Below are 23753 nucleotides of genomic sequence, written 5' to 3'. Positions count from 1 at the left end.
CATGGCTGCAGTTATCAGCACACGGGCAGGACAGTTTCAAGACAGTACGAGCTTGCCTGTGGGACCCACTGGCTGGGCCCTGGTTACAATGCCACTGTATGCTTGGCCTCTACCCCCGCTCCTGCACTGGTTCATTTGACAGACACATAACACATTTTTGAAGGGATTGAGCACTGCCCCTGCCCCCACTCAGAGGCTAATGGAGAAAAGGCTTGTTCAAATACAAGGCAATTTTCTGGAAAATTTTCTTGAAAATGACTGGGAATAATTTCTTTGCCTCTGAGGTTTTTCTTACTCTCTCTCTCTCTTTTTTTTTTTTTTTTTTTTTAAATATAAATACTTGCAACAATGGCTAATTGTAAGAAAAATGTAAGCTATTTCTAAGTGGGATTCTTGTCTGCCCATTTCTGCATTCCAAACTTCTGTCTTTATAGCTGAGGTCTTGACTAAATTATATAGCTCAATTCAGAGCTAGGTACTACCTTCTCCAGAATGAGCCTATGGGGACTGACAAGTATTCTTGTTAAAAGCCTGAAATAAAATAATCTGTTCCAAATGACTTATTCTTGGCTCTGGCAACCAACTGTGCATATATGTGCCCTAAGAGTTACGTTAATGTGGAAGTAATATATCACAGAGAGTTTGTAGTGTTGTATATGTTACTTACACATTAAGCCTATGGCCATGACATCATTGGCCTTGTTCTGGGTTGCAGTGATGGCCAAAAAAAGCATAACTGAGAACACAGTGCATTGTTCCCCTCAGCTGCTGGGCCATATTGACTTTGTGAGTCACGCTCAGCATGCAGGGGTGACACATTCTGTCATTAGTGTTGCTAATTCCCTGGCGTGAGAAGTGAATGGTGCCTACTCTAAGAAAACAGGGAAGAGGTAGAAAAGCTTTGAACTCTCCAACTCACTAGCACCTCTTAGCCTTTCTGAATTCATTCATTTGGGGCACAGATATGACAGTAGGATCTTAAATTGTTATAAACAGAGGATTTTCCTGAGGCTTATATAGGACAATTACTGTTTTTTGGTGAATCCCGATGAGATGCTCAGGCTAACTGCAAGATACAAGGAACTAAGCTGGACACTGTTTTTCTTTCTGCTTTATTGTCTTGCCAGGAAGGAGGCCCAGAGGGATGGAGAGCTAGAAGGGCAGGACTTCTCTACTGACCTCAGCTGGAGAGAAATGAAGCTGAAAAAGCCTAGAGGTAGGCCCAAGACTGATTTACATATGGGAGGATTTGTGTAAGAAAACAACAGCATCATCATCATGAAAATGAGGATAATGAGGATGAGCAAGTGTGAAAAGCTGGGACAAGCTGTGCCGTAGTAGATGACCACCCTTAGCTTCATGTTTGCAGTTTTGGGAGATAAAAATACAGCAAACTAGAGGACCAGGAAAATTGTTGAAGAAGTTGTCTTTGAACAACAAAAAATCAGGATCCAGTGAGGATTAGGAGCAGCTAACATGACCTGCAGGAGATGAGGGATGCTTAGCTGGAGCCACTTAAGAGAACCTGCTAACACAGTTAGAAAGGCTGCAAGAAGCAGAAAGCCAGAGGGACTGGTCAGAGGTTCCTACCCTGTCTCAGCTCCAGCTCGAGGAGCCTTTGCTACCCAGCAAGTGTGTGGCAGTCCACCTGAACTGTCAGCTGAGTGCAGTGTTTCTAGAGCAGGGAGGAGCAATGGTCTGCTTTAGGAGCTGTGTCAGTAAGAAATGAAAAACGGCTTTGGCAAGTATCACTGGGGGAGTTGGTGGATGCCTGTTATTTTGTTTATGTTCCTTTGTCCTTTTCTTCTTCACCTCCAAAACAGTGCTGTTCTTCTAAGCCATTTATGATTTGTGAGCAAGGAAGTAGAGCTCTCTGAACACTCAGTTAATTTAATTTTCTCAGGTTGGGAGTTGGAACACAAAATTCTGTTTATTAGTGACCCTTAGAAATTGAACTGCCCTTGCCACTGTCAATCAGTCTGGCAGAAAGGGAACATTTATTGCTTCCTTAATTTTTTATCTTTACCCTCTCATATACTTGAGGCAGGAGTGGGGAAAGAGGTTTATTGCATGTGTTTGAATTCTTTGCACCGTGTGTGGTTGCAGTATGTGAAGGTGTGTAGGAACCAGATTTAAAATAACTAATTTGAGTGGTAGCACATGTCTAAATCCAACAGCCTGAACTTCAACACAGGTCAAACATGCCCAGGCAAGATCCTGGGTAAATATCCAACAAGTGAAGCACACGCCAGCACTCCAGCACCTGTGCTAGGTAGCGGAATGCCAAGTAGGTGCGCCCCCACACTGCCATGTCTCTGAAGGAAGGTGTCAAGGTATTCTGAGTTTCACCTGGGAGGCCTAGGAGAGGAAATTAGTGGCTTTGGTCACGTCTCCACAGTAAGTCGGGCTGGAAGTACACCGTGATGATGTCATCAGCATTGCACAGAGCCACTGGGAAGGCTTTGTACAGCTGGCCCACAGCCATCGGTGAAACAGCTTCTGTTCAGATGGACATCCTGGTGATTGCACTTTCAGAGCAGTATCAACAGTATAAGAGTATGAAAATATCTGTTACACTTGCAGCCTTTGGAATCTAAGTCTGCTTTTTACTCTTCTCATCAGAACAGCCTGGAATGATCTCTAACATACCAGACTGCTCTTGAGCCTGAGAGACTCTTTCAGCAGTAACCAAAGGCTTGTAGGAGCCAATTGAATCAGGCAGAAGAGAATGCTACAGGCTGTTCTGAGGCTGTCCATACAGCCCTGAGGGGGTCAGCTGCAGGGAAAGGCTTATTTGGGGAGATAGATCCAGAACTTATGATACTTATTCACCAGCACTGGACTTAGAAGAGGCTGATCCAACTTAAGAACAGCAGTCCCTTTGCAGCTAACTCTGTGTGATCATAAAGACACCTTCGTCTATTCTGCCATCATCCCACATGGTATTTGTACATGGGCTATAGTGCTGTCTGCCCCCATGAAAGCTGATTCCCACATGCTGTTTTTTTCTCATGGTCTTGATCTATTCCCATGTTATTCTATTCACATGGACTTGGTCTATTCCCATGCTTCCCTATCCTTGCTGGAGGAAAGTGCTTCCTAAAATCTAACCCAGATGGCCTTCACCATTACCAGCCCTTTCACCTTGATGCTCTTCTTGGATCCCCTTAAATAAGAATAACAAAGTGCTTAACCTACTCCATCGTTGACTCTCTGAATTCCCTCTTCAGAAAGGTGTGCTCTGCTGATTTCCCAGGAAGGGGAAGGTTCCACGTATCAGATGCTGCAGAGAGCCTTTGCCCCCACCCAAAGTCTTGTTTTTCAGTGACGCACACCCCGCTCTGCTATTACTTAATAAAAAGTGAAGTCACTGCTTTCCTCCCCTTCAAACTGCTCCACCCTCAGTCAGGAGGTCTGCTTCTCCACCCTTTGGCAAAACAGATGTTTGGGGGTGGGGGTGAGTTTAGCAGTGGTGTTGACCAGCTTCTCATCTGGGGAGAAAAAACCCAACCGTCCAGTCCTGTCAAAGGGCTGCTTGAGAGCTGGGAAGAGCCCTGATAGCCTTCCCCACATCTGTGTTTATGTGTATTTCATGTGTGTACAAGTTAATAAGATCATTCATGTCAGTCTGTGGGTCTAGTTTAGGATGCAAGGACGAGTGTAAGCACAGCAAATCACTTGGCTGTTCTTTATTTGCCTTTTTCCTCACCCTGGAGGGAAGTTTTCACTGAAACACCCACCCTCCTACTTTGACAGATAGGAAGAGCCAGAGAAATTGTTGTGTATAAGTAGTGTGATGGGGGACTGGGTTCTCTGCTCTTCTCGGACTTTACTCACAAGTGGTGGGAAGGAAGACAGTCCTTAGGAACTGGCTGCAGCTGCATGATTTTGCCTCACCTCTATCAGTGTGAGCTCAAGTAGCCCAGAAGCTGCCCTAAATATACTCCAACATCCAGCAGTTCCTTAAGGACCATCTGCCAACTAAACATGCCTGGAACACGGTGTGGTGCAGCCACTCTTCCTTCCCACCCTTGACATGCCCTTCCTGGTGGCTGGTGAATAGCTGGTGGCTATTCTGGCTGTTTGTTCACTGGAGAGACCACAGACAAGGGAGGGAGGCCTGGATTGCATTCTCTATCCTTGGAGGAAAGAGTGCTGACAATCAGGGCCACAAAATCCTGGAGAAGGCTTTCAGGGAATGCATTCACTCCAAGAGGTGTTACGTCCCTCCAGAACCTCTGTGTTTAAAAGGGGAAGACTGCAGATTTCTGTTCAGAAAAGAAATTTTATCATGAAGGGAGCAAAAAAATGCACAATAACTTGTCACAGGAAGGGACACAAACTTTTCAGCTGGTTCATGCAGAGGGTGACAACTGGTAGGGACCACTCCCATAAAAAGACAAACAGATGGGGAGGGACAGAATGTGAAAACAGAAGGTCCAGCAAGTGAGGAAGCAGTTGGTAGGTCTGATGGTCAGGATGGCCAACTGTCCTGGGTTTGAAGGACTGTAACTTCACCTGCTGTAGAGCAAATGTAGTTTTTTTCCAGCTTCATTGGGACCAGCTGAGGAGCTCTGTGTGTATGTAACTACTGTTCTGACACCTCCTGCTTCAGCCACTCCATACCAGTTTATGGCTTCTGTTCCACTGTGCTACGGATATTTATATGCCAGTCTCTGTTTTTCCTGTTTCTCAGCCTTTTCCTGGCTGAAGCAGCCTTTAGCTTTGCTGTGCTTACTCACATGCTTTATTATTATTCACTTCAAAATAATCAACTCAAAAGCAGTAAACAGAGAAACTAGGGGTCCCACTAATTTTTTTATTTGTTTGTATGCAGGTAGCACTTCACTCAAACACTAACATCCCCACTGTGCCAGATGCTACACAAAAATGGAACAAAGTGTCTCCCAGAGGAAGAGTGATTTTCATATTAGATGAGACAGACTCAGTGCAAAGATGTTATGAGCTAATACTAGTTAATTCCAGTGGTCTAGGACTTCAGCTTTGCATTGTTACAGAGCTGACATTCCTTGGTCAGAGAAATCATATTTTTGGGAAGGTTCAGTGGAAATGGTTTTGGGACTGTACCAAGTCCTCCCAGGATTCCAGTTTTCTTAGTCTTAGCCTCAAAGGAATTTACAGCTGGCTCAGGCAGAGCTGGAAGTCCCCACAGGAAGGATTTTGTTGATATTCAGTCCTTGGAGGACAGTGAGCTTCTCTGTGAAGGGTAACACGTATATCTGCCCATGTCCTCGGCACCACACCCGCTACTCCTCCAAAACAGATAGAATTTCAAGGACTCACATGACCATGTCCATCTGTCCAGGGACTATTAGGAAAACCTGTAGATGGTGTGTGTGTGTGGGAGGTTCCCCCATTCATTCCTTCAGTTTAGGCAGGATTTATCTCTGCCTGAAAGTGAAACAAACTTCCAACACTTAAAAATTCTTAAAAATGAAGGGCACCTTCAGCAATCAGCAGAGCTCCCAAAATTTGTGGAAAGCCAGAGACAACACGAAACGGCCCCTGTACTCTGAGGGCCAGCAGTGTGCTCTGCTCATCACTGGGATTCTCCCTACTGCAATCAGCCTGTCTATGCTTCTGCTAACAATGATGCTGACTCCATTGTCCTGGCTGGGTCTCTGTAGAGTGGAAAATAGCTCCTTGTGCAGCATGGCCTCACCTGGAAAGTACTGCAGGGCACAAAGAATACCATGGGCAGCTCATGAGGTTTGTTTTATATGCAGACTGACTGCTTCCTGCCAGCCAGAGCAGGGTGCTACAGGCAGTCTTGTCCAGCATACTCTAGTCAGTCTTTTATTTCTGGTCCAACACAAACCCAAGGGTCTCTGCCCAGTTAATAACAAAAATCTGGCCTCTGTCAGCTCAAGGAATAGTCCTCTCCTGTTCTTGAGAGACACAGTAAATACCTTTTCGCTGCCTAAACAGCTTCCCAGGATTCCTCACCTGACTCAAAAACCTTTTAAATCAATCAACTCAAACTAAGGTTACTGACCTGATTCCCAGGCCCTGGACTAAATTTTCTCAAAGAGCAGACCCAGCATCTCTTCCAGGTTCCTTAAGGGCCTGTATGGCCTTTGCTGTCCACAGTCCCACACATACATCACTCAGAGCATACACTTCATGCCTGCAGAGCATCATCTAACAAGTTTGTATGTGGAGAGGAAGGAGACAAGGAAAGGGAATCCATGAGAAATTTAGAAGAAGTGCCACCTGTTGCTTATGTCTCTGGGAAAATTTGGTTGAAATAGGAGTCATCCCAAACCTTTTTCCTTTCTTTTGTACTCTGTGGTATCTCTGGACATCAGATTCATCACTGTATAGCAAATTTTGTGGAAGATATAAAGACATCAATTCATCACAGGAGCATAAAGCAGGTAAGACTCCGAGTTCCATGAATATGATATCTGCAGTATGAATGCCACATGCTGCAACCTCCCTCACTCCTGGCACGGCACATTTATTGTCACTATATTAATTTTAAACCCTCCCTAAAGTGTACTCTATGCCCTTTGGCAGGGACTCACTCTGCCTGTTATATTTCAGTACAGTGTTTGGGACAATGTGGTTTTGGTTTTGCTAATGAAGAGCAGTGCCAATAAGTAATGAAAGCATATCAGTCATAGTCTGCATAGGAAAGGCAGTGTCCATGGGATGATAACATCTTTGGTGGTTACCATAATATTTTCAAGAATCAGTCATTCCCCTCATATACTTTATAAAAACCTCACAAAGTTGGTATGCTAAGAACTTCTAATATGAATATATCTCCCTTATTTGGAAAAAAGCAAATTGTGCTTCCAGTTTCATGATCCCACTTCATTTTTGATATCTGACCTTCAGATTAGAGGTTTTCACATCATCTCTCAGCCCACAGAGAGTATCCCAAGGTTCAGTGTGTGTGAGAGAGATAGGAAAGGAACATTAGAACAGGCCAACCACAAATAGCTAAAATTAGCTATGAGAACTGGAGTGCTGAGGTCTCTGAGGAACACTAGTCAAAGGAAGAAAATGGTTGTTTGCTGAACTCCCACTTTTTCTACTGCCTCTGAGGACTCTTGGCTGACATCCCTGCCCAGACATCCTACATGGCTATTTAAGAGGATTTCCCCCACCCCTTCCCCCTCCTTGGTCATCATTTTCCTCTTTTATAACTGCAGTATAGAGTGATATGGGATTCCTGCTCCAGCAGCAAGATGCTGACTGGAAACAGGAAACAGGGGGGCTATGCAGAGCGCAGCCTCCACGACAACACGGACGTCATACCCACGTGCAGACAGGGATGCTTCTCACATATGGCAATGATCATCAGCTCCCCCTTTTTCCTCCCCTTCTCTTTTCCCCAGAAGGGCTTACAAAGCCCTAGAGGGGCCATATATCGAGTTAGAAGCAGTCTTTTTAGGAAGCATGGCTGTGTGAGGCCTCAGTTATCATGGAACATGACTTCTTGCATAATTCTTTCAGATTCTCTGAGGCCAGTAAATTTGAGACTGTAAATCTTCATGTGACCAGAGCATATGGCCTTAGAATAAGACATGGAGTGAATTACAAAGAGACAGCCTATCTTCTTCAGAATCTGATTAAGGGAATCCTTTGAGAACTATCCCTTACATGCAGCCATGAGCAAGGCTTTAAAAGCTGCCCTCCCTTTCTCCCTCTTCCCAGAAATGCCTGATGGAATAAGGTTGTTTTGTTGGTTTTTTTTTTCCCCCTCAGCACCAGGTTCTCCTCTTTTCTCCTTCCTGTTCTCAAAATAAAACTGAATGGCTGGGATTGCTTATCCTTCAGATTAGAATACCAGGAAAAAAAAAAAAAGATTGTTAAAAGTAATTGCATTGATACTTGTGGAAACACCTTAGGGGAGTTGGAGGCATTGCCTAAGCTAAGGAGCTAGGTTCTGTCTCCACAAGGAGGAGAAGGAAATGCTCCTGTATTCACTGGGAATAAGTTTTGGTTTCCTCCAGGCAGCTCTCTGTAGTGCTATTTGCCTACAGTCATGTACAGATTATGCTATACTTCCTTCTCTAGGCTAACTTGCCATTATATATGACGTTCAGAGGTGAAGGTTTATTCCAGATGGGGAAACTGATTTCAAATGAAGTAAAAAATTCCCTTCGTAGCCTGCTCCCCCTCTTTCTATGAGGCAGACAGTGCTCTTCTTGACGATCCTGCTTCTTTGGCACAATAAATTCTTCGAAACAAAAGTGACTTTATGTAAGTATCAGTGGGAAAAGGTTTTCCCCAGCAATAGTTCATTCAGTCTCAACAGTGGGAGAGAGAATTGAAATGCTTTCAGAAGGTATACCCATAGCTGTCCTGTGAGAAAATGGAGACCAGATTAGTGCCTTCTATTCTAGCTGCACCAAGGATTTGCCAGCATTGAGAAGGTCTCCATTCCTCTCTTACCATTCCACTCACTGGGCTTGTTGTCATCTTACAGAGCTTGAACTGAGAGAAAAGGAAGCAAGATTTTGGTTAAATAATGCTCGGTTGTAATCCAGGGAGCATAAAGATATGGCTTAGATAGACAATGCTTGTCTATCTACTGTCTTTTGTACTGTCAGGTACTGGGGAAAGTCTGATGAAGAACCATGTCTCTGTTGGTAGAAACTGCTGTTGCTCGGCTCTTTGTTTGTTGTTTTTCATTAATTATCCCGAGATTAAAACTGTAGATTCCTCCCGTGCATTGCATAACTGTTACACTGAGAGCACTTTCCTCATTGACCTTCGTGGCTTGTGTGGTAAGAGATCAGCCTCTTTTTGCAGTTACCTTTAATCCTTGCATAAAATCCCTGCTGCAGATATTGGGAGATGGCAAGAATGGGAGCTGTGCTGTGGAGCAGCTCCTCAGCTGCGTGTCAGCCATAGGCAAACAGTCACCAAAGGAGAGGAGAGGACAGGGAGAAGGAGAAGATGGGGAGAGGAGAGGGAGAGGAAGAGGATGTGCTGTACTAAGCTAGTGTTGGACACCTGCTACTGCTACAAGTGCTTAATAGCTCTCCAACCTCTTAGAACTTGAGATGAACCATTGCCTTGGAGTGGTCCAGGATCCCACAGAAGGGCACTTGTGGTGTTAAAGCCCTGGTCAATACTCTATGTGAGATATGGTGGCAGAGTTACTAAGAACAAAGCTATAAAGGGGTGTTTCTTTGCTCAAACCACACGTTCAAGCTTTGGTACCTTCATAGCTCAACTCCTGGTACATAATCTGTACATATGTGCTATACTCTCCTGGTTCTTGCCAGCAATGTGTAGTTTTCACTGACTCCTCTGCTCTGCATTGGAAGTCCTTTCTGGGTAGAACCAGTGGGGTGCAAGCACATTTACGCAAGCCGTGTGTCTCCCGATCAGAAGAGCAGACAGAACTTTGAGCTACCATATTGCTCTTGCTACAGACCACGTTAAAAACAAAAGGATTTGAACTCTGTCAATATGAAATACTGGTTTTTAAGCTTCTGCTAACAATGCATGTGATCATAATCCTAGCCCTACAGTCCCTGGTAAAGATATTGTCATTCAGTGGGAAGGAAAAATAGAGGAAGTTTGCTCTGTCCCTGTTGCTTGACTTCGCCTCCAGCCATGCTGTATCTGGTTACAGATTAACTCTTGCTGCATAATACCTGTTACCATTTGCAAGGAAACCAGGTCTACTTTGCTAAATCAACAGAAGGGTTCTGTAATTACACTGTGATGTTTTTCATAATTCTGTATCCTGCACTGAAACATCCCTCAGAAGCAAACAGAAAGGTGCAACTAAGGGGTGGAGGCCGTCAGATTAAAGGAAATCAGGGCCGTCAGACTAAAGGAAAGGGGAAGAGGGGCTGTAGGTTGTTACATCTGTCTTTAGTGGGGAAAGAATACTGTTTTTGCACATTTGTGGGAGATCAAACACATATTTTTTTCACTGCTGACATTAATACATTAGATGTGGAACTCACACTGCTGACCTGAAAAGGTCCTTTGAGGAAAGTATTGCTCTTCACTTGGGAAGAGCAAGACAATAAATAAATGAGAGTCCTCACTCTGGACTGCAGATCTACCATCTCCTCATCTTTTGTCTCACACCGTATGCCAAGATTTATGGAGAAAAATTCCAAAAGAGTGAGGAAACAGAAGTGCTGCCTTTTGCTCTAGAGAAGAAAGAGATCTGTCCTTGAAATCTCACATCAGAAATTCCCCCGCCTCTATTGGCTGGAACTGTGAGCCTGTGGGAAGGCTCTGCCACAAGTGAGCAGTCAGCTACTGTTTGGAATACAGCACTGATTTGGGAACACAGGAAGAAAGGCATTGAAAAAGTCAGTTTGGATTTATAAAAAAAGCAGTATGCCAAGGCAACAATCTCTGTTGGGGTTTCCACACAAAGGAACTGCTTCTCACTTTTGACGCTCGTGCACTGGCGTACACAACAGGAATCACAGAGTTCATTCCCTGCTGGGACACTGCCTTTGTCATTAGAGATTGTCCTTGTAACCAACACCTTTATTTACAGTTTCAGGTGAGAAACTAGTAACACCTGGATTATGGAGATCAAGACACTGGCTTATTCTTACAGGAAGTTTTTTCAGGTTGTTCAGGGAGAAGCAAGAGACAGCAACTTTTCCTGCAGTTGCACCTGTTCTGCAGGTAAAGAAAAGACCCTTTCTTCAGACCTGACAGACTGACACTATCTCCAGGCTCATTAAAGAAACAAAAAGAGGAAGTCCAGGCCCCTGGTTCTGCTCTTGCTTTTCCCACGTATGGTGATTTCAGAGGATTCCAACATGCTTTGAAACCTGTGGCACATCCTAGGGACTGGGTGACCTACTCCATATGGAGAGACTGAAGTTCTGCTAGCCTCAGGATGGTCTAAGAGATACAGAACTATTGTCTCCTGCCTGGTGTCTTTCTCTACCTCCCTATACTCACACCAGGTTGTGGAGGCTGGTGTATCCTCACAGTGCCCTTTGGTGTGTAGGAGAAGGGGAGAAAGATTATGCTGAGAGATGAGGGAGCACACTCAGTCCATCCCTTCAGAAGGCTGGTGAGAGGCAGAGGTGTGAATGGAGAAGTATCTATCTGCTCAGCGTGCCAAAAAAGCCATATTCTCAGTCAGCTCCCCTCCCAAGTAAGGCTGTATTCAGCTCTCCTGCTCCTCTGTGGCAAATCACCACTGTGAGAAGCCAGGGCAACTCTTCAGAGAAGGCCAAGGATGTAGCGGTCAGCCACCTTCAGTGATAAAACTGGAAAATAACAAAATGAAATTCTGGACTGTGCCGGGGATGAAAAAGCACCAAGGTACTTCCTTACCACTGCCAAACAGAGCAAACCTCATCACAGGGAGGGCAACCTGTTGCGAGCAGAGCAACATGCCAGTCTGCCAGGCTCTCTGTCTGCTAAACATTTGGGGGCTGTTTGGAACACCACAAGAAGCACACAGCAACTTCAGTGGCCAGCACTCAAATGCAAACCCTCTCTCACAGAAAGAGACATTTCCTGGACAGTATCTAGGAGGAGACACTATGAGTATCTGATATTACAGTGGCAGATAGAGAATGTATAAGTGCTGTCCCACACTTGAATTTGAGCAGGACACTAAGGCTACAGTGAGAGAAAGCAACGAGGTCTCTGACGACCGCACCAACCTTTAGGCTCTTGTCTCACCAAAAAGAAGACTTGCCCCATAGCTGCTCATGAAGCTGATGCAGGGAGCAGATGTTACTGGTTTTCCATGTCTACCCCTTCTTCCTCAAGCTCCCCACCAAGGCCTCTACAAAGATATCATCTTCTTCAGGTTACGTGGATAGAAACGTCAGATGTCGACTGGAGCCATGAATCTGCTCATGAACTCTGCCGGCCACAACGCCACAGAGCTGCCTTAAAGCTCTTAAAAATGTGAGGCATTCCAGTAATTTTAATTACTGTGCATTGCATAAGCCAGAAACCAGTTCATACAAAGGAACAACAGAGAAGTGATTTTCAATTGCTCTCGATCTCTTCTGTGCTTAGTGCAGAGCCTCCAAAGCTCTGGGAACACCAGCTCTTATTACCATTTGAAGCACTTCATCTATTTGAAATCTCTTTGTTCAGTCACTTGGAGCTATGGATGCCATTTAGAAGGGTTTAAAATGGAAAACATAACTTCAATTTGGAAATGGCTACAACAGCAAGAAAGCAAAAAAAGAGAAGTGGAAAGACTTATTATAAACAAAAATGAGAGAAAATTAATTGCTTGGAATGAGGCATAGGTAGGTAGAACAAAGCAAATCACATTGTGTCCTTCCCTCCCGGATTCTGTCAGACCATCTAATCACAGCCTCCTGACTTGAACCCTGCATGGTACTGAGCCCTTTGGCCCTGGTCCAGAAATGCACTTAAGCTTATATTTAACTTTGTGCATGTAAATGGTTCTGTTGACTTCAGTAGAGCATCTTGTGTGCTTAAAGTTGAACATGTGCCTTAGTGTTTTGCTGGATTTGGGCCAAAGAGCACAGTCATGTGCAGGAAACATTTTCAGCCTGATAAGGCTGTTAAAAGATATTTCCTTGTTACTCTTCTGCAGCTGATGCCACATCACAGCCTGACTGGAGATCCCCGCACTACCGACAGGGTGATTTCATATTCCACAACCCTTTATAATGTAATATTCCTGGTGACACATGGTGCCTATGGTCTGCTCCCAGGCTGAGCACTCTCAGTGGGCACAATCTATAAAGGATCCTTGAAGACTGAACACAGTACAAAAACATTAGAGCTGATGAAGATTTTATGGTGCACCTCGAATGAAAAGCTTGGGAATGGGATGGAGTGTTACCTATGTCTGGCTTGCAGACAGGAAGGTGACATAATTCCTTTGCAACCTCAGGGAAAGAGATCAAATGAATTTTTTCTATGTATTTATAGAATCAAAGACATTTTTGAAGAAAGAGTCTTCTCATTTTAAATAGCATATAAAGTTCACTGATACAATGGATGAATTAATAGAAGAGGACTTTTTCCAACTTTTTCGCACTTATAAATCATAGCAAATACGAACATTTTTTAAAAAAACATCGTCTCAAAGGACAGTGTTAGAAAAGAAACAGTGTACTGAAAAAGAAACAGATAACCAAGAAATATGAGAATCTCTTGCTAATGCAATGCATGACCACTCTGTACTGTCCTACGAGATGGCATGAGTGTGCTGTGAAAAAGGACATCAGATAGCTTTGAAAACACCTATCCTTTCCCACCTGCTGCATAAAAGCAGAAAAACAATGAAGCCTTCTAGAGGGTGTGATGCTGAGCTGGTGTAAAAGATATGAAGATCACTGACTTCAAGAAAAGTTTTTCAGACAAGAGGATGCTTTTGAGCAACTTGTCAGCTGGACAACTCAGAATGCTAATGGCAAGACTCCGTGCTCGTGAATCAAGTCAATTTACTGTTGAAAAATAAAATAGAAAAATGACCATACTTCAGAAGCCTTTAAAATTTATATGCTGTTATGGAGGTGGCAGGACTGTTGAACTGCAGGCTGAAGTGTCCTGATTTCATTTATGCCATGCTCAGTTTAAGCTACCTGAGATTTGGTGATGAGCTGGAGTGTTTTCAGCGACTACATGTGCCAGGGTATTTTTCTCTGGTGGCAGTGGGGAGTATGTCTCTCTATCTCTCCACCCCCTACTCCCCCTCCCCCCACCCCTGCTTTCTTTTTTTTGGCCAGCAGTTGCTATAGTTTGGTAAAGCCCTTCTGTACTGAGGCAGGTCGCATCCCTCACAATGAAATGTGATCGGAAGGCAAGTGAACATGCCTTTAGTTTATTTACAGCAACACCTTACGCATCTTGAAGGAATAGCCCAAAGTGCTTTTATCTCAATCTCTGCCCCTAGTTCCGGGATGGTTCTTTCTAGCCACAAGCAGGACTTGTGGAAGAAAAATGACATTATTAATCTGCTCGTGATGTAAACAGCTGTGAGTATCTGTGTAAGCAAAAAGTAGTTCTCTTTCCTGAAATTTAAGTAAGACAAACAGCTTAACGTTTTTCCTTTTCCACATAATCGATTACTTAGACATTGCAAAGAATCCAGCTTCATCCGTGAAGGATGCAACCATCTCTTGCAGCGCAGTGCCCCCTAGCACTGCCTGCACACATTCATGCAGGATGGAGGGAAGAAGGCCACTTTGCTCAGTCAACAACACCTGTGGGACATGGCTTTCCCTGGGAATTTTCACACCAACTATTGATCCAGCCCAGTCATGCTTAGCTTGTGGGATCTGACAAGATCACAGCATGAAGTTGTGTGGCTGCCCAGTAAAGCAGAGAGATCCTTAATTGTGCTCAACACTGTGTTTCTTGATGGAGGACTGGAATAACATAGATTTCTTTATTTGGTGACATTAACCAAACGTGAACTCTAATTTTCTCATATGAAGATCAAGCTCTTTATTTTCTCCTTCTTTCTCTGCTACATTTTTTATGGCCATATAAGGCTTAAAGTTTTATCTGAGCAAAAGAGCAGAATGATAGTTTTTTATTTTACTTTTTTCCCTTTGCAATTTCTCCCATGCAGATAGGGCATAGAGCAGGAATTCAGAGAGAATTCTCCTTTCAGTTCCTTCATCAACCTTGTGTTACTCTGACAACATTGTCAATATTTTCTCATATAAGAAAACACTCAGAATCCCTGCCTGTCCCTTCCAGACTTCACTGTACTGGTAGGTCTTAAAGGGGAGAGGCAAATATCAAATATCTAATTGATATTATCAGAGGATAACATACAATATCTCTATTTACAGATGATAAAATGAATATACAGGGAGGTTAAATGATTTAACAAAGGCCTCGAGCAGGCCAATTGCCAGACTGAGCTTTCCTGAGTATCATTTACCTGTAATTTAAAAAAATAAGGCACTCTGGTTTCTGTGTGTGAAATGTACTCTTTAGGTGAAAAATAAATACTGTTCTTATTGTACAGTATCCAGTCCTGGTTGAAAAAACTGCATCTCTTCTATGATAGAGAAGTTAATCTCTTTGAAAAAGAATATTTAAGTGTCAAAGAAGCAGGTGAATCAGCTAAGCCCTGACCAAATACAGGCACTACTACTCCAGGCAATTATAATATAAGCATTACAAAAATTTCTGAATCAACTCCCAAACAGTGATATAGAAGATAATGGTAAGCCTTCCCATACAGTCTGCACACCACCCCTTCCAAACAGGTGTGCTCCAGCCCTGGATCAAGCTATGTCTCTCCTTTTCATCCTATTACTTCCCTGGATTATATCTGAAAAGTGAATTAGTTCCTGCAATCAGAACAAACTTGGTGTAATTTTAACAAGCTTGGTCAGCCTCACTGTCAACAAGCTACTTCCATGCCTTGGAGGGCCCTGTGGAACATCAATGATTTCTAGTCTTCTTCCTCTCCCATTTCAGAAAGTGAGAAGGTGACTGAAGGGTTTCTCTTCTCTGAATGTGTCTTGCATCTGTGTACCATAGACACAGCATTTACACAGCACCCAACAGCTTAAAAGCTTATTACAAAGCATTTAGCTTGTTAGTCCTCAGAAGACACTGGAAAGGTGTTATTATAGAAATGAAGAAACATACTCAGAGGAGTTACTTGGCCAGAGAGCGAAGGGAGGTGGTGCTGGAGCTGTGATTATAATCTAGTTGTGTGTGGGCCAAACTCTCCCTTATTTACACCAGTGTCAGGTTCTGGAATAACTCCACTTCTCTCAGATATTGATCTGAGATTGTTGATAGACCAGGTGTATCATGATGTTGGTGATATCAAACTTTTTACAACAAGAAAGAAACAATGAGAGTGCCAGACACACCTCATTTTTCTTCCATGTTACTCTGCTGAGGTTGGTGGAGTTGTTCCTTGTTTACACCCAGTGAGGCTGAACGAGAGTCCATCCAATCTGATGGATTCAACTTCAGTTGTAGTACCTTGAACCAATAGTCCAAACACCTGAAGTGTTTTTGCACAGAATTTCTCATATTGCAACTTGGGCCCAATGATTCAGTCACTGACGTGTATAAATTTAATGACCTATTTAATACCCTGTCTCATAGATACTTATATGACCCGTTAGCAACTCCATACCATCTAATTTTTTCAGTGTGTTCACTAATACACATTCCTGAGCAGCTCCCATCACTATTATCCCATTACACAGGGATTTGAAGCACAGTGAGGCAAAGTTGTCACGCAGGTTGCCTGTGTCACAGCAAGGATAGGAACTTGTGTTTCCCATTGTTGGCATTGTAACCTTGATCCCTACTGACAACACCCACCTTGAAGCTTTTCACTACTGATGCTCCAAATAAAAGCCTATGCTTCCACAAGATGGGAGATTTTAATTTTATATGGACGGTACGATTAAAGAAAAGGTGTAGGCAGGCTGTGCTTCACCCAGATGGAGCAGAATTGTAAATCTAAAGACTTAGCTGACTATTTAGAAATTTAGGACAGCTGGTCCCTGGCCTTTAATACCAGCATAATTTATAATTAGATGTGCTTAAGTCTTGTAAACCCCACAGAAAGTACTCTGACATTATATACACTGGTTTGATACTGTGATTAATCACCCCTCAGTCCCCTTTGCAGGATAATAAGGCTGGCTGTATCTTGCAGCTGGCAATCTCCTTCCTTAGAGTCCCAGCTCTTCTATAACATTTACATTTCTACAGCTGACAGAAATTTAAGGCTCCGAGAGGGGATAAGGCAAACCAAAACAAATAGGACATTTCTATAAATTCCGCTAAAGCTGCTCTGCTGAAATACACTTTGAGATTAAATGCTGGTAGTGCCTGGGTAGATACGACACTGCTTTTTCCAGCTCGGTGTTAGCAGTTTATGACCCCTTTCTCTCCGAAAGCCCTGAACAGAGGAAGCGATGGGTGATGGTGGTGGGGTGGCAGAAGAGGGAGGATTGAAAACACGCAGGGCGACATCCTGGTTTACAGTTCAGCCAGGTCTTGTCCTTCTTTTCCTACGTCCCCTTTCCACTGCCTGTTGAAAGAGGAAAAGAAGCAGCGCGCCGCACTTCTGCGTTTTCTGCCCGCTGCCTGTAAAGCCCCTTGGAACACAGTGTCACCGCCGCCTTCAGCTGAAACTCAGCTTGCGAGACAGCTCAGATGGTTTTCAAGGGAAACAGCCCAAGCTTTCCGAGCGAACCACAAACCCCGCGCGTGTTTTCCAAGGGCCCCTCCGCGCCCTGAGGAGCGGCGCGGGGCGGCCGGTCCTGCCTGGGTTTGGCGGGGAGCGGACTCCGCGGGGCCGGGCCCGCCGGGGCACTGACGGCCTGGGGACGGGCAGCCAGAGGTAGGGCTAACAGTGATGTAAGAGTTTCAACCCCCCGCGGCACCGGGGGAGCGCGGGTCGCGGTCGCGGCCGCAGCCTCCCCCTGCGAGCGGGGCCGGCGGCGCGGCCGCACCACTCCGTATAAGGCGCTGTGGCGGCGGCCCCGCCCCGGCCGCTCCCGCCGATGAGCTCATGCGGCGCTGCCATTGGCCGCGCGCGGCGGCGCCCCCGGAGCCCGAGCGGGCGCGATCCGGGCTATAACCGCGCGCGCCGGCCCCGGCCCGCACCGCCTCAGCCCTGCGCGTCCCGCCGAGACAGCGCTGCCCTGCCCTGCCCTGCCCGCCCAGAGACAGACAGACAGACAGACAGAGAGAGAGAGAGGCGAAGTGCAGGCTGCGGGCAAGGCAGCAGCGGTGCACGGGCTGTTTAGGAAGCGAGAGTAAAGTCAGGCGAGCGCAACAGCGGCCGCCTCCCGCTCCGCAGAAGTGAGGAGGCAGCACCTCGGGGGGCAGCATGACGGCGTGGCTGAGCTTCCTCGCCGTGTTCCTCTGCAGCTGGAGCCTGCGGGACTTGGTGGTGGAGGCTTGCACTTGCGTCCCCATCCACCCGCAGGACGCGTTCTGCAACTCCGACATCGGTAAGTGCCGCCCGCGCCGGGAGGGCTCCCGGGCTGGGGGCAGCTGGAGAGTTCCCGGGAGCCCGAGGGGGTGCGGGCAGCAGTCGGGCTGTCACCGCAAGGAGCCCTCGTCCCGCGAGTCACCCAGTGAAAACAGAGGTGCGGCGGGTTAAACTGGTGAGGGGGGAACCCGACTTTTCAAGAGCGGGTTTGGCTCCATCGCTGCCGCAGACGCCTGGGTGGGTAAGAGGAGAGGCGCGTAGTGGCGGACCCCCGCCCAGCTCTCCCAAGCCCTGTCCCGCGGCAGCCTCTCCCGTAAGTCCTTTAAAGAAATCAGGAGTTGTCGAAGTGGCATGTTTCCTACAGCAGGACAAAAACACAACTGGAGGTGTGGGCTGATAAAATTTACTCCACAACTTGGTGACAAAAACTAGAAGGCAGGATTAGGATGGGTTCTCCCAAGCACGGAAACCGACCTGGCTGCTGGTATGGGAGATGCGGCTCACATAGCCTTGTGGTGCTGCGCCTGTAACTTTGGGGAAGGGCTGGAGAAGCAGATAACAAGTGTCTCTGCACTTTCTGCCTGCGACGCTGCGATCTTTGGAGATTTGGGAGCTATGCAAACGTGCCTGCTTTTGGGAAAGTTAAAACACTTCTGTTGAATCCTGACTCACGTTCTCTGCTGTGGGTTTTAGGATCCTTAGGGGTTCACTACACTAACTTTAGATAAGAGACAAGGACAACACCAAAAATCTCTGAGGAGGTGGTAATAGAGACTGATCTCAAGTTCTTTGTTTGTAGCCAAGGGTGGTTAACAAAGTACAGTTACTGCTTGGTAAATGTTCTGTGGCAAAGTATATAAAATCAAATAGTAGTGTCCTCTGAGTTAATACTGGACACATGTCCATGTAATGGTAAATCCAGGCTGTCACTTCATCAGTCGTGAGTGGATGGCACAAGTGAAACCTCTTACCTTCTCTGTAGGTTGCCTTAGTAGCACAACGTAAGAGGGGTTTGGGGGACTTTGCACTGCTGGTACCCACATGGTACTGACTCCAAGTGGAGTCTGCAAAGAAGTCCTTCTGGCAACTGCTATGAAAGTCAAATAGAAAATAATTGTCACTGCAGCAGAACACCCGTAGCTATGAACCCTGCCAGTGGCTCTTTCAAGTTAGATCTTTTGCCAGTAAGCTTGGCTGTCTCTTACCTTTAGTTCTTCTACAGAAACTGCAGTTATGCATGGTTATTCATGTCTAGTTTATACAACGTGTCTGCTTTTGAATGCCAAAAAACCCATTACATGTTAAAAGTGCTGGGAAGGTTACAGTTTGCTTCAGTGATGATAACCTGGAAAACATTTATAAAATAGTTTTCTACTGGCAGATTTTTCCAGGAAACTGCAGCATCCAAAGTTCTGTTGCCATTTTCATAGTTGGGATCAACAAGTATGACACCTAAGTGGCAACTGCCAGAGATATTGTCCTTTCTGTGAAAGGGAGACTGGGAAACGATTTTTCCACAGCTAAAGCTGATAGCAGCACATGGTCTTCATTAGCTGCATTTTGGGAGAAGGTCTACTTTCTTGCTCTGATTAGGTCATGTTATACTAGATTAAGAGTAGTTTTCAGTTTAATTCCACTTCTTAAAATGGTGTTAAATAAATTTTTGTGATGAATACACACAGTATATTTTTCCTAGATGCGTAAGTGACCAGGAGTATAGTAAACTATGAAGTTTCATGTAACAGTGCTCCTAAGCTTTAGGACAAAGTCTTTCTGTTTTCTACTCTGATTCCTGGTTGAGTTCAGCGTCATCTCCTTCATCTTTCCTTTCTCTGTTCTGGACTCTTAATTGTATCTCAAGCCTTGGCTTTGCTCTAAGACATAGTATTTCAAAAAGTTGATGTCTGTGGGGCTGTCATGCCTTCAGACATCAGAGCAATGCAAAGGAGGAGAAGCATGAGGGGAAAAAGCAACTCATTCCAGTAGATGACTCGAATGCAAGTTTGGTTAAGACTGCAGCTCGGTGATGGGTTGAAGCAAAAGTAAATCCTTATGTTTGCTAGAACTGTCTGGAAAATGTGATGTTTCTGTAGGCTGGTTTTAGTAAATGCTGTCATGTTCTTCATATTGGAAAGGGAAAAAAGCCCACTAAAGCTTTCTGGCTCTGGAGGAGTTAATCATCTCCATGGAAACTGATGGCAGTGTACTAGTGCAGTGTTTAGACAGACTAAACTACACGCTGGGTTATAAAACACATTGTGGGGAAGAAAGGGACTTGGCAGCAAGTTTTTATCGCGCTTGAAACTCCTGACAAAATACCAGCTCTGAAGGGAGGAGTCAGTGCAGTAAGGGCTGGAGCAAAAGAGGCTTTTAAAATAGCTCCTAAACAATACAAGAAATTAACTAGCTAGGTGGCAGCCTTGGAGAGGCTTTTCATCTTCAGAAGCACTGAATTTTGAAGAAGGAGAAAACTTGTAGTTTAGGACTGTAATGCAAACTTTTACTGTTTGTGTTGCATGCCTAGCCAGTCAAGTCCTACTGTCAAGTTTATTCTCTTCTCCTTTAATTTTTCATCTGCCAGTGGCTCTATTCTGGTGCAGTCTCCCAACCCTGCAGTCATTAGAATGTTTTAATCTTTACAGAAACAGATGGTCAAATAAACCCTCTGGGAAGGGCAGTATTTCTATATGTACATCCTTTGAAAGTGAAGGCTGTGGTCTTCTAAAGGAAGCTTGGACTTCATACATAATAATTTTTTTTTTTTTTAATTAAAAAGAGGAGGGAAGGGGAAAAAAAAAGAGAGGCGCTACTGCCAGACTGGTCATAAGGGGTCTTTTCACTCAGCCTGAGTGTTCCAGCATGATGAATGGAGCAAAAGTGAAGAGGTGTGTCTTATCTGGCCCTCTGAGGTCAATAAATAATAAAATTGCTGTTTTAACTCTTAGCTTTCTTTCCTGACTGGATCAATAAGTGCCAGAACAGGCAGTACAATAATTAGACAAACTGCAATTGCTATGACTTGCCATCTGAACTTTGCTTCCTCCACTCCCGCCCTCTGCCTACGACCCCTTCCAGATGTGAATATTTTTCTTTTGTTTGAATTAAGGGATCTTTTGAAAGAACAGACACCAGGCATGCTTTGTTCCTTTGTGACAAAGCTGTGACATTTCCAGCTGGACATAGCTGACATGAAAGGGACTTGTTTGTCCTTTTTTTTTTGCAGGAGCAGCAGGAACTTTTGAGTTTTGCTGCTGAATGTTGAATTCACAGGTTTGGAAAAACACCTCCTGCCTGGCACCCTCTGCCCCAAATCCCCTTACAAAAAAAAAAAAACAAACCCAAAAAAAGAGGGGAAAATATGTGATATTGCAATTTGACAAAAGAGTCTACAAGTGATAAAGTACTTTGTCCACTCCACAGCTATCTTACTTTCATCTTGTGTGTATATTTCAGAAGAGAGCTGTGGCACTATTAGCTGTCTCTTACCTAAGTTCAAAGGAGCTCAAAATTCCTTTGTATGGTTTGTGTTGGGGGAAGAAATACCTGTTTCAGCAAGGATACCAGTGGGTAGTGCTTCTGTCTATTCTAAAGAACCTGTTTTGATGAGTTGAGGTTGACAAGCTTTGGGGAGGTGAAGGTAAGCTCTTAAGAGTCCCTTAGTGGAAGCCAGTCTTCACTCCATCCTCCTATGCCCATAGCACTGAGTTCAAAATGCCTGCAGTGGCTCCCTTCCTTTGAACTGAGAATGTGATAGGAGAAGAGGAAGAAAGAATCAGCAGAGAAGGAGAAAGGTATTGAATTTGTTTGGTCCAAAGTCTAAGCACCTAATTGCAAACCTGTCCTTTCACTGGTTTATTTGAATTGATCATTCTGCCTTCTCCCTAAGAAGCTGAAAGTGATACGCAGAACAACTTGATCATAGATGAGATTTTGAACATGTTCTTTACTTTGACATAGACTCTGTAGTGAGGTCCCATGTGCTGTCTTAGCTTCTAGGGCAGACAGGTGAGATCTGCCAGATTAGTTTAAAAGTTAAAATAAACCAGCTCAAATTAATTATACCAACCTTTTGAGTTGAGCTGAATGTAAAACAAATTTTTGAGCTATATGTTGTGGTAATGGTTGCAAAAGTGTTTTATCCGCTTTGGAATCAGACTTCTCTTGAGGAAGTAATGATGTGGTTTTATTTTTAGACTGGATTTCCCTTTGAGGCATTTTAGAAGCAGGAAATCTGAGAAATGTCCTGTAAAGCTTAACAAAATTAAAAAAATAAAGTCCTGCAAATTTCGTTTTACGTGGGAAGAAATTGAGGAGATTTGTTTAACTTTTATGGAATTCCAATGTCCCTGGTAAAAGCTGTGGTGAAAGAGTGTTCCTTGTGCCTGGTCATGTCTTCTGGCAGACAGATGGCCATTCTCAATTGAATTGTTGTGTTTAGCAGAAGTGGAGGTAGAAGTTGCTTCTCTGTGATTTTTTTTTTTTTTTTTTTTAATATGTGCCATTTTAAGTCCATATGAGAAGAGGGAGATCACCTTGTAGGGTCTGGAGTTAGTCACTTCTCCAGATGTATGTATTAAAAAATAAAAGTGGTGGAAAGTACTGTTTGGAAGATGTAGTGCAGAATGTTGTATCTTTTTACTATTGCATATGCATGCTCCTTATTTCTTGCAGGAAGTACCTCCAGCAAGACCTCTGAGCCAGCGGAGAGCCAGATGTTCTAAAGTTAAGCCTTGGAGCTCCTTGCTTTATGTAGACATTTCTTTCCTTGTAATTTTCATTGATTTCCCACATGATCTTTAGAACTCTCCAACTGCCAATTGCTCTTCTAATATTTCTGGAAAGAAGTGGGCTGGTGGGAACATAGTTATATACAGCCATATGCAATATTAGTATTTTTTAGCTTAGAAAGTTTTCATCTGGGTTTGGGAAGGACCTGCATATTTATTCATGTCTGTTTTTCAGGAAGAGCAGATTTGATTGTTTGACCACAGGAGAAGTGGCATAAGGTGACAATTAATTCTCAGCTTCATCAGTGCACTTCCCGTTTTCCAAGACACTAAATACTGTTAGTCCTGCACTTTCAGAGTTTCTTAGATATGGCAACTGAATTTGCATGTGATGAAATGGATCTCTGTACTCAAGCACAATCCCAGCCGTGGTGGGTGGGACCAGGAATTTTTCGTAGGAGCACTCAGTGAGTCACCTTGGCCTTAACTGGATGTTAAAACTTTTAAGATGAGAACTTAGTTTTAAGATGTAACAGTGTTGTCTAGGGTTGTATTTCTTTTTCCTCAAAGTTCCAATACCATGTGGTGATCTTATGGAGGCCCAACCAAGCATGTATGACTGAAGAAAGGAGGCCGTTTGGTCTGCGCAGGGGGTCTTGTCATTAAATGAAACTTCCACCAGATGCTTTCTGGAAGTTTGTAAGAGCTAGTAAACCTGAAAGGACAGCTTGGTTTGAGCTAGCAGGCAAGACCAGGCAAGCTATGTTTGCCAGCTCTGAACCAGATTAAGCCGAGGAACTTATTTTTGGTCCTAATAATGTCTGCAGGTGCCTGTGTTTGAGTTTCCTTTTAATTATGATATTTCTTTTCAGCTCAAGATGAAGAGGCTTTTGCTCTAATGTGCTGCTTATTGCTTTGGACTTTCAGGGTATGATTCTGTCTTTCATATGATGATATGAAGTGGAAGCAAATTATACCAGTGAAATGAAGTAGTATACAAGATGAGAGGAAAATTGTGCCTTTAAGCACCAATTAGTTAAGCAAATGCAGAGTTCATTAAACTTAAAGGCCTATTGTAGCTCATCTAAACCTCTGAAGAACCTCCACATGTGACACTTGAA

General features: G+C 44.3%; 2 protein-coding genes across 5 annotated transcripts in view; one reads left to right on the top strand and one right to left on the bottom strand.

Annotated features, from left to right (window-relative positions):
- The window catches only part of SYN3 (synapsin III), a 196793-nt gene that overhangs the window by 76223 nt on the left and 96817 nt on the right, over positions 1-23753 (bottom strand). The window lies entirely within an intron of this gene.
- Positions 17594-23753, top strand: part of TIMP3 (TIMP metallopeptidase inhibitor 3) — a 37999-nt gene continuing 31839 nt past the window's right edge. The window contains exon 1 of the mRNA XM_050323719.1: positions 17594-17924. Coding sequence (XP_050179676.1) covers positions 17801-17924 — 124 coding nt within the window. The 5' untranslated portion in view covers positions 17594-17800. The remainder of the gene's footprint in view (positions 17925-23753) is intronic.

The sequence above is a fragment of the Myiozetetes cayanensis genome, unplaced genomic scaffold, assembly GCF_022539395.1.
Source record: "Myiozetetes cayanensis isolate MyiCay16 unplaced genomic scaffold, myiCay2020 scf3, whole genome shotgun sequence".
NCBI lineage: Eukaryota > Metazoa > Chordata > Aves > Passeriformes > Tyrannidae > Myiozetetes > Myiozetetes cayanensis.
The sequence above is the reverse complement of the archived record's forward strand: the minus strand, read 5'-3'. Positions and strand labels throughout refer to the sequence as shown.